Source organism: Hemiscyllium ocellatum, chromosome 10 (genome assembly GCF_020745735.1).
Source record: "Hemiscyllium ocellatum isolate sHemOce1 chromosome 10, sHemOce1.pat.X.cur, whole genome shotgun sequence".
NCBI classification, from domain to species: domain Eukaryota; kingdom Metazoa; phylum Chordata; class Chondrichthyes; order Orectolobiformes; family Hemiscylliidae; genus Hemiscyllium; species Hemiscyllium ocellatum.
In genome coordinates, this window is record NC_083410.1 from 17,642,732 (window position 1) to 17,660,584 (window position 17,853).

A 17,853-nucleotide genomic window follows, 5' to 3' on the forward strand; every position below is an offset into this window, starting at 1 on the left:
CTAGGATGAAGGCAGGAAAATATTGTGGCTATAAGAGTTGCTCCTTTTTTGAGGTAATTTAGGTGGTGGATGTGATTTCTTCGAATTCCAGGAGCAGCAATTACCATTTTATAAGCTGTTGCATTGTTTTGAAACTTTGGGGGAAAACAGATCAAAATAACAGCACTTTAACAAGGAGGAAGATAGACAAAGGCAGTGACCATTTGGTCAAAGAAAGAAACCTACGCTGCTGTCTGACACAGCCGTGAATCTACACAGTTATTGCCTTTGCTGTTTGCATTCAATTATCTCTGGAGATCGGAGCGTGTCCAGGGAAAATAACAAAGAGAGAAATTCATAGCTGACTTTGGAGGAACATGTGTGGGAGAGTTCACAACACAGGAGCAAATAAGTACATAGTTTTTAAGTGTAACCTTGCTATAAATGTGCAGTAGTGAGTAGACTGGGTTCTTTCTTGATTATATATTTTATTGAGAACTGTCTCTTGATTAAATTCTCAAAATATAAACCATAAGTATTAACTTGGCCTGAAGCAGTGTTTTTTTAGAACAGTAAGATGGTGCCGATTGGTAGATTGTGAAGGAGCAAAGATGGCCTTTAGTAGAGTGATGTGCTTTTCATGTTACTGATAATTATGTCGGCAGGAAGTGTCTTTGGTTGCAAATCATGTCATATTGCATGGATCGGTTGGAGCAGCAGTTAAAAACAATAAGGAATTTACAGGAGCTGGGGTGTGATGGATGACAGTTGTAGGAAGGGAGGAAAGCTGCAGATACAGTCAGGTAGATGTGTTAATTGCAGGAAAGGTAGGAGACAGAGGCAGGTAGTGCAGGAGTCTTCTGTGGCCATCCCCATTTCAAACAAGTATGCTGTTTTGGAAAGGTTGGGGGTGATGGACTCTCAGGAGAACATAGCATGAACAGCCAGGTTTCTGGTACCAAGACAGGTTGTAATGTAAAAGGGGTACGTCAGGTTCCAAGTGATCGATTGTGACAGAGGACTCTCTAATTAGAGGCACAGACAGACGTTTCTGCAGCCGGTAGCAAAAAATCAGAATGGTGTTTTGCCTCCCTGGTGCTAGGATCAAGAATATCTCGGAGAGGGTGCGGAATATTCTCAAAGGGAGAGTGACCAGCAGGAGGTAATTGTTCACATTTGAACTAACAACGTAGGAAGGGAAAGGGATGAGATTCTGAATGGATAATATAGAAAGTTAGGCAGGAATTTAAAAAGGAGGTTCTCAAGGGTGGTTTTATCTGGATTAGTCCTGGTGCTATGAGCTGGTGAGGGTCGGAATAAGAGGATAGAGCAGATGAATGTGTGGCTGATAAGCTGGTGAAGGGGAGAAGGGTTCACATTTTTAGATCATTGGAATCTCTTCTGGGAAAGAAGTGACCTGTACAGGTTGGCTGGATTGCACCTGAATTGGAAGGGGACTAATAAACTGGCAGGGAGATTTGCTAGAGCTGCTCAGGAGGATTTTAAATTAGTAAGGTTGGGGGTGGGGGGGGGGGGGGGGTGGGTTCTGACCCAGGGGAGTAGTGAGGAAAGAGATCAGTCTGAGACTGGTACGGTTGGGAAAAGAATCAAGTCAAACAGTCAGGGCAGGCAGGAACAAAGCAGAGAACAAGATAGCACTGATGAATTAAACTGCATTTATTTCAATGCAAGAGGTCTAATAGAGAAGGCACATGAACTTGGGGCATGGTTTGGAATATGGGACTGGTATATCATAGCAATTACAGAGATGTGGCCCAAGGATGGACAGGACTGGCAGCTTAATGTTCCAGAATACAAAAGCGGGAAGTGGCATTTTTGATAAGGGATAGCATTACAGATGTACTGAGGGTGGATATTCCTGGCAGTACATCCAGGGAAGTTATTTGGATGGAACTGAGAAATAAGAAGGGGATGATCACCTTATTGTGATTGTATTATAGACCCCCTAATAGTCAGAGGGAAGTTGAGAAACAAATTTGTAAGGAGATCTCAGTTATTTATAAGAATAATAGGGTAGTTATGGTAGGGGATTTTAACTTTCCAAACATAGACTGGGACTGCCATAGTGTTAAGGGTTTAGATGGAGAGGGATTTAAATGTGTCCAAGAACATTTTCTGATTCAGTATGTTGATGTAGCTACTAGAGAAGGTGTAAAATCAGATCTCCTCTTGGGAAATAAGGCAGGGCAGGTGACTGTGGTATCAGTGGGAGAGCACTTTGGGGCCAGCGACCATAATTCTATTAGTTTTAAAATAGTGATGATACAGGATGGACTGGATAAAAAAGTTAAAGCTCTTAAGTTGGAGGAAGGCAGATTCTGATGGTATTAGGCAAGAACTTTCAAAAGTTGATGGGGGTATAGATGTTCACAGGTAAAGGGATGGTTGGAAAATGGGAAACCTTCAAAAATGAGATGCCCTACGTTCATCTGCCTTCTTTGTTAGGTCTCTTGCATTGAAATACATGCAGGTTAATTCATCAGTGCTACCTTGTTTTCTGCTTTGTTCCTGCCTGCCCTGACTGTTTGACTTGATCATTTTCCCAATCGTCCCAGTCTCAGATCGATTTCTTTCCTCACTACTTCCTTGGGTCCGAACCCCCCTCCCCCCCACCATTATCAGTTTAAAATCCTCCTGAGCAGCTTTAGCAAATCGCCCTGCCAGTTTGTTAGTCTGCTTCTAATTCAGAGACAGTATTTTCCTGTTAGGGTGAAAGGAAAGGCTGGTAGGTGTAGGGAATGCTACACTAGAGAAATTGAGGTTTCGGTTCAGAAAAAGAAGGAAGCATATATCAGGTATAGACAGCAGAGATCGAGAGAATCCTTATCAGAGTATAAAGGCAGGAGGAGTGTACTGAAACGGAAAATCAGGAGGGCAAAAAGGGCACATGAGATAGCTTTGGCAAATAGGGTTAAGGAGAATCCAAAGCAATCTTATATTAAGGACAAAAGAGTAACTAGGGAGAGAATACGGCCCCTTAAAAAACAGCAAGGCGGCCTGTGTGTGGGACCGCAGGAGATAGGACAGTTACCAAACGGGTATTTTGCATTAGTGTTTACTGTGGAGAAACATATGGAAGATATAGAATGTGGGGAAATACATGGTGACATCTTGCAAAATGTCCATATTACAAAGGAGGTGGTGCTGGATGTCTTAAAATGCATAAAGGTGGATAAATCCCCAGGACCTGATCAGTTCTACCTGGAACTCTGTGGGAAGCTGGGCCCCTTGTATCATCGATAGTCACAGGAGAAATGCCAGAAGACTGAAGGTTGGCTAATGTGGTGCCGCTACTTAAGAAAAGTCGTAAAGAAAAGCCAGGGAACTAGACCGGTGAGCCTGACATTGGTGGTGGGCAAGTTGTTAGAGGGAATCCTGAGTTACAGGATGTACATGCATTTGGAAAGGCAGGGACTGATTAGGGATGGTCAACATGGCTCTGTGCGTGAGAAATCTTGTAATCAAGTGGATTGATGAGTGATGATTGATCATACACATGATGTATATGGACTTCAATAAGGCATTTAACAAGGTTCCTCATAGTACACCGGTTAGCAAGATTAGATCGCATGGAATGCAGGGAGAACTAGCCATTTCGGTACAGAACTGGCTGAAAGGTATAAGACAGAGGGTGGTGCTGGAGGGTTACATTTCAGACTGGACGCCTGTGACCAGTGGTCTGTCACAAGGATCGGTGCTGGGTACACTGATTTTCATCATTCATATAAATGGTTTTGATATGAACATAAGAGGTATGGTTAGTAGGTTTACAGATAACACCAAAATTGGAGGAGTAGTGGACAGTGAAGAAAGTTACCTCAGTGTGCTATGGTATCTTGATCAGATGAGCCAATTAGCTGAGAAGTGGCAGATGGAGTTTAATTTAGATAAATGTGAGGTGCTGGATTTTGGAAAGGAAAATCAGAGCAGGACTTACACACTAAATTGTAAGGTCCTGGGGGGTGTTGCTGTACAAGAGACCTTGGGGTGCAGGTTCTGAAAGTGGGGTCTCAGGTAGATAGGATAGTGAAGAAGATACTTGGTATGCTTTCCTTTATTGGCCAGAGCCCTGGGTATAGGAGTTGGGAAGTCATGTTGTGGCTGTACAGGCCATTGGTTAGGCCACTTTTGAAATATATTGCGTGCAATTCTGGTCTCCCTTCTATCAGAAAGATATTGTGAAACTTGAAACGATTCAGAAAAGATTCACCAGGATATTGCCAGGGTTGGAGGATTTGAGCTATAGGGAGAGGCTGAATAGGCCGGGGCTGTTTTCCCTTGAGTGTTGGAGCCTGAGGGGTGACCTTATAGAGGTTTATAAAATCATGAAGGGCATAGACAGGGTTAATAGAAGAGGTCTTTTCTCTGGATTAGTGGATTCCAGAACTAGACGGCATAGGTTTAGCATGAGAGGGGAAAGATTTAAAAGGGACCTAAGGAGCAACTTTTTTTACAGAGTCTGGTCCGTGTATGGAATGAGCTGTCAGAGGAAGTGATGGAGGCTGGTACAATTACCACATTGAAGAGGCATTTGGATGGGTATATGAATAGCAAGGGTTTAGAGGGATAGGGGTCAAGTGCTGGCAAATGGGACTAGATTAGGTTAGGATATGTGGTCAGCATTCACGAGTTGGACGAAGGGTCTGTTTCTTTGCTGTAAATTTCTATGACTCTGCCTTTAGATATGAAGTGGATATTCCAGGTGTGATGCAACTGGTCAAACTACTCGGTTTTAAGCAAAACAGAATTTATTTAAATATTACAGTTGAAATACGAACAAAAAGCAGAATTTAGAATGACTTAACTGTAGGAAAACTTAACTGACCCGATACAGTAACTATTACTAAGTAAGTGTTCCAATCCAGTACCATTCCATAAACACACCCCTTGGCACAAAGTTAAATTCAAACATGGATACTTACAGGCAGGAGGGAACGAAATGCAAAGAGAGATTTCAGCAGAAGGTCAGAGGAGTTCTATACTGAAGCTTGGACTCACATCTTATGACTGATATAGCTGAAACAAAATACAGACAAAAACTGAACTGGAAGAACTGGGCACTCCCCTTCCATTATTAAACTAGCATCTTCCTAGACTCTAAGGCACCTTTGCTTTTATGATTTCTGTGAAACAATCAAAGGACAAAATAACCTTTTAAAGTGACAGCATCATCACAAAAATAAGAGGTGACCTTATTGAAATGAACAGTATTTTTAGGGAAATTTCCAGCATAGATGTGGAGAGAGAGTCTAGGAGCAGAGAGCACAATGTAAGAAATGAGAAGAAATTACTTCTCTGAGATTGCAAATTCTTTATTGAAAAGGGCTGGTGAAGCCTAGTCATTAAGTGTATGCAAGGCTGAGATTTTTAATCAGTAAGGGAATTAATGGCTGTGGGGATAAAGAGCAAGAAAATGGAGTTGAGGATTAAGAAAAAGCACTGTTCTGTGCTGTAGTGTACTGTTGAGACTCGATGGGCTGAATGGCCTATTCTCCTGCATGTTGTTATTGCCTAATCCTGAGTGAAAAGAAATGTCTGAGAACAGCATAATATTGTTGCCAAATGTATCTAAAGGATGATGTGCAGATTTAGCTTGGGTGTTGAACTGTTCCAAAGCTCTGCTTAATCCGAGGTATCAAACTGCATTAAAAAAATCAAAATATAAAGGCATAAATTGATGTAACAATATAACTTGCTCATTCCAACTTCAGATTACCCTGCTGGTAAAGGAAAGTTGATGTGCTCTACTGCCGTTTGGTTTATACTCAATGGCACTAAAATACTTTTAGAATAAATATGATATTAAATCAAGTGTAAACCATCTTCAAGGCGGCACGGTGGCACAGTGGTTAGCACTGCTGCCTCACAGCGCCAGGAACCTGGGTTCAATTCCCGCCTCAGGCGACTGTGTGGAGTTTGCACGCTCTCCCCGTGTCTGCGTGGGTTTCCTCCGGATGCTCCGGTTTCCTCCCATAGTCCAAAGATGTGCGGGTCAGGTGAATTGGCCATGCTAAATTGCCCGTAGTGTTAGGTAAGGGGTATATGTAGGGGTATGGATGGGTTACGCTTCGGCGGGTCGGTGTGGACTTGTTAGGCCGAAGGGCCTGTTTCCGCACTGTAAGTAATCTAATCTAATCTCAACTATCTTCCTTGATCATATCTTTCCTACATATTTTTAAAGGATCACCAATTCATTTAAAATAGTTTTGCTTGGAGTCACCTCTTCAGCTATTCTTACTGTTGTTCCCATTGGCATTTAAGTTTTATATTGCATTTACTTTATGGCATTATTCGATAAGGAAACACAATTCATCTCTGATGACATCCAATACTGGGAGCAAAGTGGATGGTATTAGAGTAGGCCTGAAATCTGAAGATAGAGAAACTGTGGCCAGATGGCATTAAGAGAGAGGACTTGAAATTTGAAGATAGAGAAACAGTAGCTAGGCCAGAGGCTGTGGGAACAGGGCAGGCCATGTCTGTTCCAGATCCTTTGAACAATTGGGGAACTGCACAGTGTAAAATTATATTAACATAATTGGTTGTGTGTCAAGGGATGTTTAAGATAGAATAGGGAAAAATCATAAGGTTTTCTTGTTATCTTAAAAGTATTCCAAAGATGGTTGCTTATAAGTAAGTTATGATTTGATTCAGGTGCTAACCTCTTCTATTGTAAACTGTTTTTTTGGTGTTCATTTCTAATTTTTAGACTTCTAACTAATAAGCTGCCATTGGTAGCAAGTTTGATTGAATTCCTGTGTTCCCAATGTATATTTATATATTTTATATTTTAATATGATATGCATGAGTCTTTGTTTCTTTGTGTATGCATGTAAGAAAAAACTTAAATAAGTTGAATATGAACTCCATCTGTTTACACACTATTTGGTAATGTCAAATTCTTCTCAAATCCAAGTATAATAGGTTGTAATTGCAAGTTTTAGCCTGATTTCTATCAATTTGTGGCAGCCTGTCAATGATGTAAGATTGCAATCTGGTTTAGTTGACGTAGTGATATATCTCATCAGATCATTGGTGACGAAAGATTGTCTATTGGGATGGGAGAATTGCTAAGAGAAAGTGAATGCTGACTAGGAAGAGTATAGCTGACAAAATTGTTGGGAAAATGTACTTAGACCGTGGACCATGGTGCACAGTGGATTATAGATTTGAGAGAGTGACAATGTACTGAGTTGTGGAGAACATTCAAGAAGATGGTCTAAAAGAGAGGCTTCAGACAACTTGTAGGCTCAAAAAAACCTTTTTCAAGTTTACAATTAAAATTACCTGCAGGTAGTTCTCCTATAATGTATTAGTTGCTTTCCTGTGCGACACCATGTTATAGAGAATTGTGCAGTAGCAATAATGGGGGCGGTGGGAAAAACAGGGTGAGCGGTAATCGCCAAAAATATCAGTAAAAATGGAATCAAAAATAGTAGTTAGCCTAACAAAAGTGATAGCACAGCCTTAGTAAATTTTGACCTATTGTATGGTACTGTATAGTGCAATTCATCAGAATCTTCAACTGATTACTCTTGATTGACATCTATAACTGCTGGCTGCACTACACTCTGGCCAGTCTTCTGATCCCATTCAGTGGTAACACTGCACAAGTCAGATTCCAGAATGAAACCTGCCTTGATAGGTAAAGGGCTGAATCTTAATTTCTTTTGCCAGGTTTTCAGAAGGGTTTCACATTCTGATGCTTGGGGAAATCTATCACCTTATTTTACAAAACTGCCTGACTTATTACCTACCCCCACTCTTCGGTGCCCCTCTCTCACATTCTAGCACCATCATATCATGTACTATTTCCAAAACAACTCATCACTTTCTGGATATTCCAGAATTGACCGACATCCTTGGTGTAGCACCATCTTTAAAAAGATATTGTGCCCCCAGACAAGAGCTGTCAGTCTGGAGTGCTCTGCATTGTTCCTGACATTGGCCCTGGGTGTGCAGACAACAGAAAATTGGTGCCCCTCTTTGTGAGCAGGAGCTTGGAGATGCTGCTGATGGGGATGGGGTAAAGCAGCGGCAGAATATCATTTTCTCCCAGGCCAACAGAGGATGCTATTCTACTGGAACCATGCCAACCTGGATCAAGGTTACCATCCACGCCAGTGCAATCTCAACTATTTGAAGCAATGGACAGAATGTAGGAAGAAGATCAATGACCTACTCCACTCTGCCAGTGGAAGTGCCACCATCATCTCGGTTATACCTCTCACTCACTCTGTCTCTGCTACTGTACTCTCCATTCCCTGCAGCATCTTCTCACTCAGTCTCATCTGCGCTAATATCTGGCCCTGACTAACCCTGAATCTCCTCTGCACAGCCTACTCACCCCCACAGAACATCTCCACAAATGCACTAAAAGTAACAGTGTACCACCCACCTTTCTCTCCCTCACCCACTACGTGCAGAGTTTCCTGAATCTGACTACGCTAAGAAGCTGAATGACCATGTCCAAGCCCCTGTACATTTTTTTGTAGTTGGTTACCTTGTGATTAGTCACTGAAACAGATTTTGATGAGTCTGCAGATATTCTTCAACATCTAAGCACGTTTTTTTAAACAAAAAGAGAGGAAAAAAGCTCTTAATACAAGCAACAAAGCCAAGTTTCAAACTGCTCCACAACACTGTCCTTTTACTGTTAGTCAATTCCAGTAAAATTTCACTCTTATCTAAACTCTTTTTAAGTTTTTAAATTAATAGATTGCTTCCAGCTTATTGTCCTCAAGCTGTAGAGACATTTTCACAATGCTTTTCCAAGTCAACTAGCACATACATTTCACAATAACTTTCACAAAGCTCTTCATGAGAAAGCGCATGAGCTGATTTATCACATGATGCAGACACATAGTCCAGCCTCCGTGCACTGTGACACCTAGTGCGGGGGATGAGAATCACGTAACAGTGAATGGGGTTTGCTTCATTAAAAAAAAGTTTGGCAATTCACAAGTCGCATTACAGACAAATCGCGTTTAATAGGCAAGCGTTAAAGGAGACCAACCTGTGCTATACAAATGTGGCTAACCCCATTGGAGACTCAAAAATTTGGCTTGCATATAATAACATGTCATGACATAACTGAAATCCGGACTTGTTGGGTTTCTGGCCTCCCATGCAACCAGTCTCCCCATTAATATCAAGACTGTTAACTTTATTTAAATTAGCAGCTACTAACGGTTAGATAATTATGACATTATGAACTGCATAACATCACCTAGATAGAAATTCAGAAAACGACTGAAAAAGAAGTTTGGCATAGGACCACGTGTTTTTTGAAATTGAGTGTTCTGATTCACTTTGACTACGCTAAGTTAGCGATTTTTGATAAGATTGAGGTTCTGGGTGTAAGTTTGCTCACTGAGCTGGAAGGCTCATTCTCAGACGTTTCATCACCATACTAGTAATATCATCGGTGAGCCTCCAGTGAAGCAATGGTGTTATGTCCCACTTTCTATTTATGTGTCTTAGTTTCTTAGGAGGGGTGATATCATTTCCAGTTCTTTTTCTCAAAGGATGGTAGATGGGTCCAAATTGATGTGTTTATTGATAGAGTTATGGGTAGAATGCCATGCTTCTAGGAACTCCAACTGGAACTCCATCAATAAGTGCATCGATTTGCATCCCTTCCGCCATCCTCTGAGAAAAAGAACGGGAAAGGATATAGAGTCCTACAGTCATAGAGATGTATAGCGTGGAAATAGACCCTTCGGTCCAACAAGTCCATGCCGACCAGATATCCCAGCCCAATCTAGTCCCACCTGCCAGCACCCGGCCCATATCCCTCCAAACCCTTCCTATTCATATACCCATCCAGATGCCTCTTAAATGTTGCAATTGTACCAACCTCCACCACTTCCTCTGGCAGCTCATTCCATATACGTACCACCCTCTGTGTGATAAAGTTGCCCCTTAGGTCTCTTTTATATCTTTCCCCTCTTTCCCCTATGCCCTCTAGTTCTAGACTCCCTCACCCCTTGGAAATGATTTTGCCTACTTACCCTATCCATGCCCCTCATAATTTTGTAAACCTCTATAAGGTCACCCCTCAGCCTCCGATGTTCCAGAGAAAACAGCCCCAGCCTGTTCAGTCTCTCCCTATAGCTCAAATCTTCCAACCCTGGCAACATCCTTGTAAATCTTTTCTGAACCCTTTCAAGTTTCACAACATCTTTCCAATAAGAAGGAGACCAGAATTGCACGCAATATTCCAACAGTGGCCTAACCAATGTTCTGTACAGCCGCAACATGTCCTCCCAACTCCTGTACTCAATTCTCTGACCAGTAAAGGAAAGCATACCAAATGCAGCCTTCACTATCCTATCTACCTGCGACTCCACTTTCAAGGAGCTATGAACCTGCACTCCAAGGTCTCTTTGTTCAGCAACACTCCCTAGGACCTTACCATTAAGTGTATAAGTCCTGCTAAGATTTGTTTTCCCAAAATGCAGCACCTCCCATTTATCTGAATTAAACTCCATCTGCCACTTCTCAGTCCATTGGCCCATCTGGTCCAGATCCTGTTGTAATCTGAGGTAACCCTCTTTGCTATCCACTACACCTCCAATTTTGGTGTCATCTGCAAACTTACTAACTCTACCTCGTATGCTCGCATCCAAATCATTTATGTAAATGACAAAAAGTAGAGGACCCAACACCAAATCCTTGTGGCACACCACTGGTCACAGGCCTCCAGTCTGAAAAACAACTCTTTCCCCACCACCCTCTGACTTCCAACTTTGAGCCGGGGCTGTGGAAAAGGATATGGAAGATATCGACTGTAGGGAAATAGATGGTGACATCTTGCAAAATGTTCAAATTACAGAGGAGGAACTGCTGGATGTTTGAAACGGGTAAAGGTAGATAAATCCCCAAGACCTGATCGGGTGTGTGTCATCTGCAAACTTACTATCCATACCTCTGATGCTCGCATCCAAATCATTTATGTAAATGACAAAAAGAACTCACCTATCTTAAGGAAGCAAGACGCATAAATAGAAAGTGGGACATAACACCAGTGCTTCACTGGAGGCTCACTGATGATGTTACCTAGTATGGTGATGAAACGTCTGAGAATGAGCCTTCCAGCTCAGTGAGCAAACTTACACCCAGAACTAGTATTACATTCCTGTTTGTTAATTATGTAACAGTTTGCTACAAAGCAATACCAGAGAAAGTTAAGCTTTTATTCATTGTGGGATCGATTTGAGAAGTGATCTGCTTGACATAGGGGCAAATCATGTTGACAGTAGCGTCATAAAGAGGACCATTGCCATAATTCAAACACAGATAATACTTGAAATATGTTAATTCATCATTTATGGTGCTGGAGAACTCCCTTCAACACATGCTGATTCTTAATTTTGTACAATCTAAAATTCAGACATCCCTGGCAGATAATTCTAGTTTGCAGTTAATTCCAATAATACCCCAATTATGAAACAATCTTTGCCTGTTGGACTGTATATCAATGAAGATCTTTTTTGAAAATAGTTATGAATCCTAGATTTGGCACTGTTGGGTAATATTTGTTGAAAATAATAAAGCAGCAGAATTGAAAATAGTTGTCAATAATAGGGTTTCTGTGCCTTCCTGGGTGAATAAACTATGGTGAGGTAAATAGTTTGCCTAATTCATCTTTAATTAGTTCGTAATATTATACTAATGTCACTAAATGCAGTAAAGCAAAATCAATTTGTAAGGTTTATCATAGTTATGAAGTGTTGAAAGATCTTTGAATCAAAGAAATTCAGCGGTTGACTGTAATTGATAGCTACTACCTTACCTTTGGTATTACAAGTAAGAGTGTATAGAGCTATGTATAATTTTCATAAGTTACAAATAGGCTTATGTATACTTAAGCAGTTATTGTTAGACTTTAAAAATATTGTACTATGAATCAATTGTTATGAACCACTAATATTTTATTAAATACTATTGCTAGTTTTAAGTTGATATATTTTGGATTAAAGGCACTTGGATTTTATATGCCTATGCATTTAAGATCATGAGATCACGAATGTGTCATGCTTTTGTATCTCACCTAGAAGGAGCAATGCAAAATGGGTTTTATTGGTTGTCCACTCCTATATAAAAGAATTATATTTTTTTCTTAAATTTGTGAGTAGTCGCAATTTAATGATAAGATTCATGTTATTTATCATCATATCCCTATGTGAAAAACCATTAAAAAAATCAATACAAATTATGTTTTTTGGGATGTAATTCAATTTGAACCTTTTATTGGACTGGTTACATACACAGAAAAATGCATAATATATCATTTTTTCTTTTGCAAAATGTTCACACATCTTTTAATAAAACTCAGAAAAGATTTGGATTGACTCAGTGGACCCTTTAGTTCCAATATGTGAAATTTGTTAGCTACAGCAGTAGATTAGTTAGGATGACTAATCCCTGTTTGACACATTCAGGTCTTTCTTATGCAAATTTTGATGGCAGGTCAATTAATATGGGACTGTTTGAAGGTAACAGTGGTAATTTGTATCAATGCCTATGACAGTGTGAACATACAGGTATTTGACAATGCAGCTCAACATCTGACAATATGAAAAGGATAATTAGATCGCACTGCTGCACTTTTTTTCAGGAGTAAGTAGGAGGTTAAATAGGCAGTGCACAGAATGTCTAGAACAAGATTGGTATATTGATTAAAAAGCTGATTTAGCAGCTCACATTTCCCCTTGGAAACTTTGAAAGATAAACCAGCTGCCGTCTAGGAGCCATCACTATCTACCAAGGGTGCACTATCTATCATCACAATATGGTGATGAGAGGTGTTTTATGTTTGTGTTAATTTTCCCCACTAAATCAGTAATTATTACAATACTGTCCCCGCTGTTTACCCTGCAGCTGTTTTTCCATTTGTCGAGAGAACGAGTGTTCTCAGAGGACCGCACACGCTTCTATGGCGCAGAAATTGTCTCGGCTCTAGATTATTTGCATTCCGAGAAGATTGTGTACCGAGATCTCAAGGTAACAATGTAATCAGAATTTGTACCTTTATTCTTTTTTTCACACTAGGAACATACTTGAAATTATTCATAACCTACTTGCAACAGCTGAACCTGCTGTTCCCACCACAAATTATTGTAATAATGGACACAGTTGGTTTCTTTTTAGAATTTGAAAGACATTTTAAAATATTACTTCTCAAAGAAAAACTTCTGTCCATATTTTCTACCTATCTCCTAAGTTTAATTTAATTTCCCATGTGCTTGTCTTCAACTATGCAGCCTACTTCCACATGCTACTAATACTTCTTCATAAACAGTTACTATAAAATATGGACAAAGAAATCAAGTTCCTTCTCATTTCATATCTTTCCCTTTTGAAGAAGAATTCTGGTGATCAGTTAGTTCCCTTCTAAAACTGGTTGAAACACAGAGCTTTCCAAAATGTTGCATCTTAGATGCAAAATTCAGCACAATTTACTTATCCACTGTAGTATTATTATCATTTTTTATTTGTAACTTATCTAAGAGCTATTTTTATTCAAATGCACTGTACTTGCAATATTTAATGTAAGCAATGAAGATTATAATTAATGTAGGTCAACTAAAATATCTTGTTTTCTGTGTAAAAGTGCTAGTAACTAAATGTATCAAATGGCGCCTCAAAGGCTAAAGGTGAAGCCAATAAGATTGATCAAAAGTTTAGTCAAAAAGATGCATCTTAAGGAGGATATTAAATATTAATAGGGAGTTACAGATATGGGAATCAAATTCTGAATGCAAGGCCCTGGCTACAGAAGGCATAATAGAAACAGAGTCATCAATTTGTAGTTTTCACTGAGTGAGGAAATAAATTATGAAAAGTCTTATTTAGTGATTTTTTTTTAAATCACAGAATGCTTTGATGTAAGATGGTTGAGATAGAGACCCTTGCTATTTTTAAAAGTCAATTGAATAAATATTTGAAGCAGAAGAAGACGTGACTTTGGGAATAAAGCTTGGCCAGTATTAAATTGTTCCCACAAAAACTGACAGTGTTGTTCTGGGCTAAGTGTGCCCCATTGTGCTGTTAATTTTGAGTAAATGTTTTATCATAGAAATAGTATGTAAATTTGAAAAATAAGTATTGGAATGAAAGAAAAACTTTTCAAAAAATTTTGCAAATAATCAAACTGTCAGTGCAAGGATTGACTGTCCTATTTATTTGCTTTATAGTGTCATAAAATTAGTTGATTTGAATATTGAATGTATATTATATGTTGAAATCTTTGTAGGGCATCACAGTGAACCAGTGGTTAGCACATCTGTCTCACAGTGGCAGGGATCTGAGTTTGCTTCCAGCCTTGGGTCACTGTCTGTCTGTGTGGACCTTGCATGTTCTCCTGTGCCCATGTGGATTTCTGCTGGGTGCTCTGGTTTCCTCCCAAAGTCTGAAGATGTACAGGTTAGGTGGATTGCTAAATTGTCCATAGTGTCCAGGGACGTGTAGGCTTGGTGGATTAGCCATGGTAAATGTGGAGTTACGGGGATAGTGTATGGGACTGGGTCTGAGAGGAATGTTCCTCAGAGGGGTGGTACAAACTTGATGGGCTGAGTGGCCTCTTTCAGCAAGTTGGGGACTCTATAATTCTTTGATGATTCTATGTGGTGGAGCGAATGACATTTTCTTATTATCAAGAGAAAATCTCTACATATAATAGTTTATTTCATATGGGCAAATTTCAGCATGTAAGATGTATTGAAAACTGAGTTCCAAATTAATATTTTATGCTGTCAGTAAAAACTTTAACTTGTTGAACGAATGCAAAGAATTCTGGGTGGCACAGTGGTTCGCACTGCTGCCTTACAGTGCCAGAGACTCGGGTTCAATTCCCACCTCAGGCAACTGTCTGTGTGGAGTTTGCACATTCTCCCTGTGTCTGTGTGGGTTTCCTCCAGGTGCTCTGGTTTCCTCCAAAAACGTGCAGGTTAGGTAAATTGGCCATGCTAAGTTGCCCGTAGTGTTAGGTGAAGGGGTAAATATAGGGGAGTGGGTCTGGGTGGGTTGCTCTTCAGAGGGTCGGTGTGGACTTGTTGGGCTGAAGGGCCTGTTTCCACACTGTAAGTAATAATAAATATTTGTGAAATTTAATTTCTTACGGATTCTCATATTTAGAAATGAGGTCCTCGCTTGTCCTGACGAAGACGATTTTCCCTACAAATATCCGAGAGCTCTTGTGTTGCTCCAACTCTGATCTTTTAAATGCCTTCTTCCATCACCTCACCACTGGCAGCTGTGCTTTTTAGTTTTTACTATGGAATTCTTTTTAAACTTTTCTTCATCTCCCTCTCCAATTCTCTGTCTTCCTTTCTCCCTCCTTAAAACTGACATGAACTTCAATTGAACCTTCTGACACTCTTCTCGGTACCCTTTTCATTGGTGCAATATCTATTGTTCACTGATTATGCTCCTACGAAGTGCCATCAGGTAATGTTATGTTCCCAGTGTGTTGTTGTATTCTGATTATTTATAACTGTATTTAGGTGATCCTAATAACAGAATTAGAGTAGAGTAGGGAAATTGGATGTCGAAACATATTAGGTGATTAAACCATCTTTCATTGATAGTACTTAATTATTTTCCCTTGGCAAGGGCAATTATACTGCAAAAAAAAGCTTTATCTCCATGAATATTTTTTGTTCAAAGTGCTTCTTTATTTTAAAGAAGACAATACTAGACCAAGAAAAAATTCTTGACTTTGTTCTCTTACTAGCATTTGAATTCTTAGCCATGGTGACCTTTCCTGTTATATTGTTTCAATTGACAGAAAATATCCAAGTGGAGCTCTTTTAGAAACAGCAGGGGCACAACTTCAAAATGGCTTATGTTGTACCACACCAGGAAACTATGTTAGAACCTTTGTTTTTCTAATGAAGTTTCAGGACACTTTCCATTGATGTTATCACTAGAATATTAATGCAGTCCAGGAAAGTTAACTTTATATTCTCCACTCATTCCAGTAAGAAAGCTTGATTTTTTAAAAAAATCAATATTTTAGATAACTGTTATTTCCTGTTATAAGTTGGAGGGTTTAGAATAAATGTACCCCTCCTACATTCAGTTCCCATTGTTGTAGTTCTGATGACTGTCGGTATTGCTTATTTTTGAAAATGATGGATTTTTTCTTTGTAGCTGGAGAATTTAATGTTAGACAAAGATGGTCACATCAAAATCACAGATTTTGGACTTTGCAAAGAAGGAATTACAGATGCCGCTACAATGAAGACATTTTGCGGTACACCAGAATACTTGGCTCCAGAGGTAGGATCATTATAACTAAAGTCACCAGAACTTCCAATGTTAATAAGAGTTCTAAAAGAGACCAGAGAGAGAATATTTCTTCAAAGCCAATAATATCATTTCAATATGTTAAAATTTAAGAACATCAACTTAACAAAAAGATATCTGGCTAAACTGTTACCTTTTGTTTGTCAAGTGTGCTACATAGAGACATGTATCCTATTGCAGTGTGTAATTACACAATTTCAGGTTGCTACAGCACGGTGTAGGCTGTTTAGCCAATTCTATTTTGATTTAATCCCTACTCTCTCCCTTCACTTCCTTCATGTAAGCATTGCCCTTATTAGGCTTTGCTTGTGACTGGTTCACTGACCAGTGTCGTCTTGGTGGTGGAATGTATGGAATGAAGTTTTTGCACTACAGTGTCTTTCTACTGAGTCACTACACAACAAATATTACGTTTGTTTGGTCCACTGTGTCTGTGACGATTCTCCGAATTTACATCTTGCCTCATGCCGTTCTAAAAGACTTCTCACCTAACTCTGCATGCTGTTCTTTTTCAAATAACCATCTAATTCATTTTTAAATACCTTGATTGAACCTATTTTCATTGTGATCTCAGGTAATGCATTCCAGAACCTAGCAACTCACTACGTGAAAGAGAATTCTTCATTTCACTTTTGCTGTTTTTGCTAATTATTTAAATTTGTGCTCTCTTGTACTAAATGCTTTCACAAATGATGCCTACTTACGTTGTCCAGATTCATTTCATTATTTCTTTGTGACATTATCTTGGAGGAAATGGTATAAACATTTGCACCCATGCAAAATCCCTATGCAGTTATAAAATAATTTTAGTTTATCCAAAAATAATACCTATAATTTTTAATTCTGAATAAGCAGAGGAAAGAATTGAGAAGTAAATTGGCCTAGTGGTGCTGGAAGAGCACTACAGTTCAGGCAGCATCCAAAGTGCAGCGAAATCGATGTTTCGGGCAAAAGCCCTTCATCAGGAATAAAGGCAGTGAGCATGAAGCGTGGAGAGATAAGCTAGAGGAGGGTGGGGGTGGGGAGAAAGTAGCATAGAGTACAATGGGTGAGTGGGGAAGGGGATGAAGGTGATAGGTCAGGGAGGAGAGGGTGGAGTGGATAGGAAGAAAAGAAGATAGGCAGGAAGGACAAGTCCTGGGGACAGTGCTGAGCTGGAAGTTTGGAACCAGGGTGGGGTGGAGGAAGGGGAAATGAGGAAACTGTTGAAGTCCATATTGATGCCCTGGGGTTGAAGTGTTCCGAGGTGGAAGATGAGGCGTTCTTCCTCCAGGCGTGGTGAGGGTGCGGCGGTGAAGGATGCCCAGGACCTCCATGTCCTTGGCAGAGTGGGAGGGGGAGTTGAAATGTTGGGTCATGGGGCGGTGTGGTTAATTGGTGCGGGTGTCCTGGAGATGTTCCCTAAAGTGCTCTGTTAGGAGGCGCCCAGTCTCCCCAAAGTAGAGGAGACTGCATCGGGAGCAACCGATACAATAAATGATATTAGTGGATGTGCCAGTAAAACTTTGGATGTGGAAGGCTCCTTTAGGCCCTTGAATA

General features: G+C 40.0%; 1 protein-coding gene across 4 annotated transcripts in view; it reads left to right on the forward strand.

Moving 5' to 3' along the window:
- Positions 1 to 17,853, forward strand: part of akt3a (v-akt murine thymoma viral oncogene homolog 3a) — a 417,879-nt gene that overhangs the window by 360,062 nt on the left and 39,964 nt on the right. For all 4 annotated transcript variants that reach the window (XM_060831296.1, XM_060831297.1, XM_060831298.1 and 1 more), the window contains 2 exons: positions 12,886 to 13,008; positions 16,159 to 16,287. In XM_060831296.1, coding sequence (XP_060687279.1) covers positions 12,886 to 13,008; positions 16,159 to 16,287 — 252 coding nt within the window. The remainder of the gene's footprint in view (positions 1 to 12,885; positions 13,009 to 16,158; positions 16,288 to 17,853) is intronic.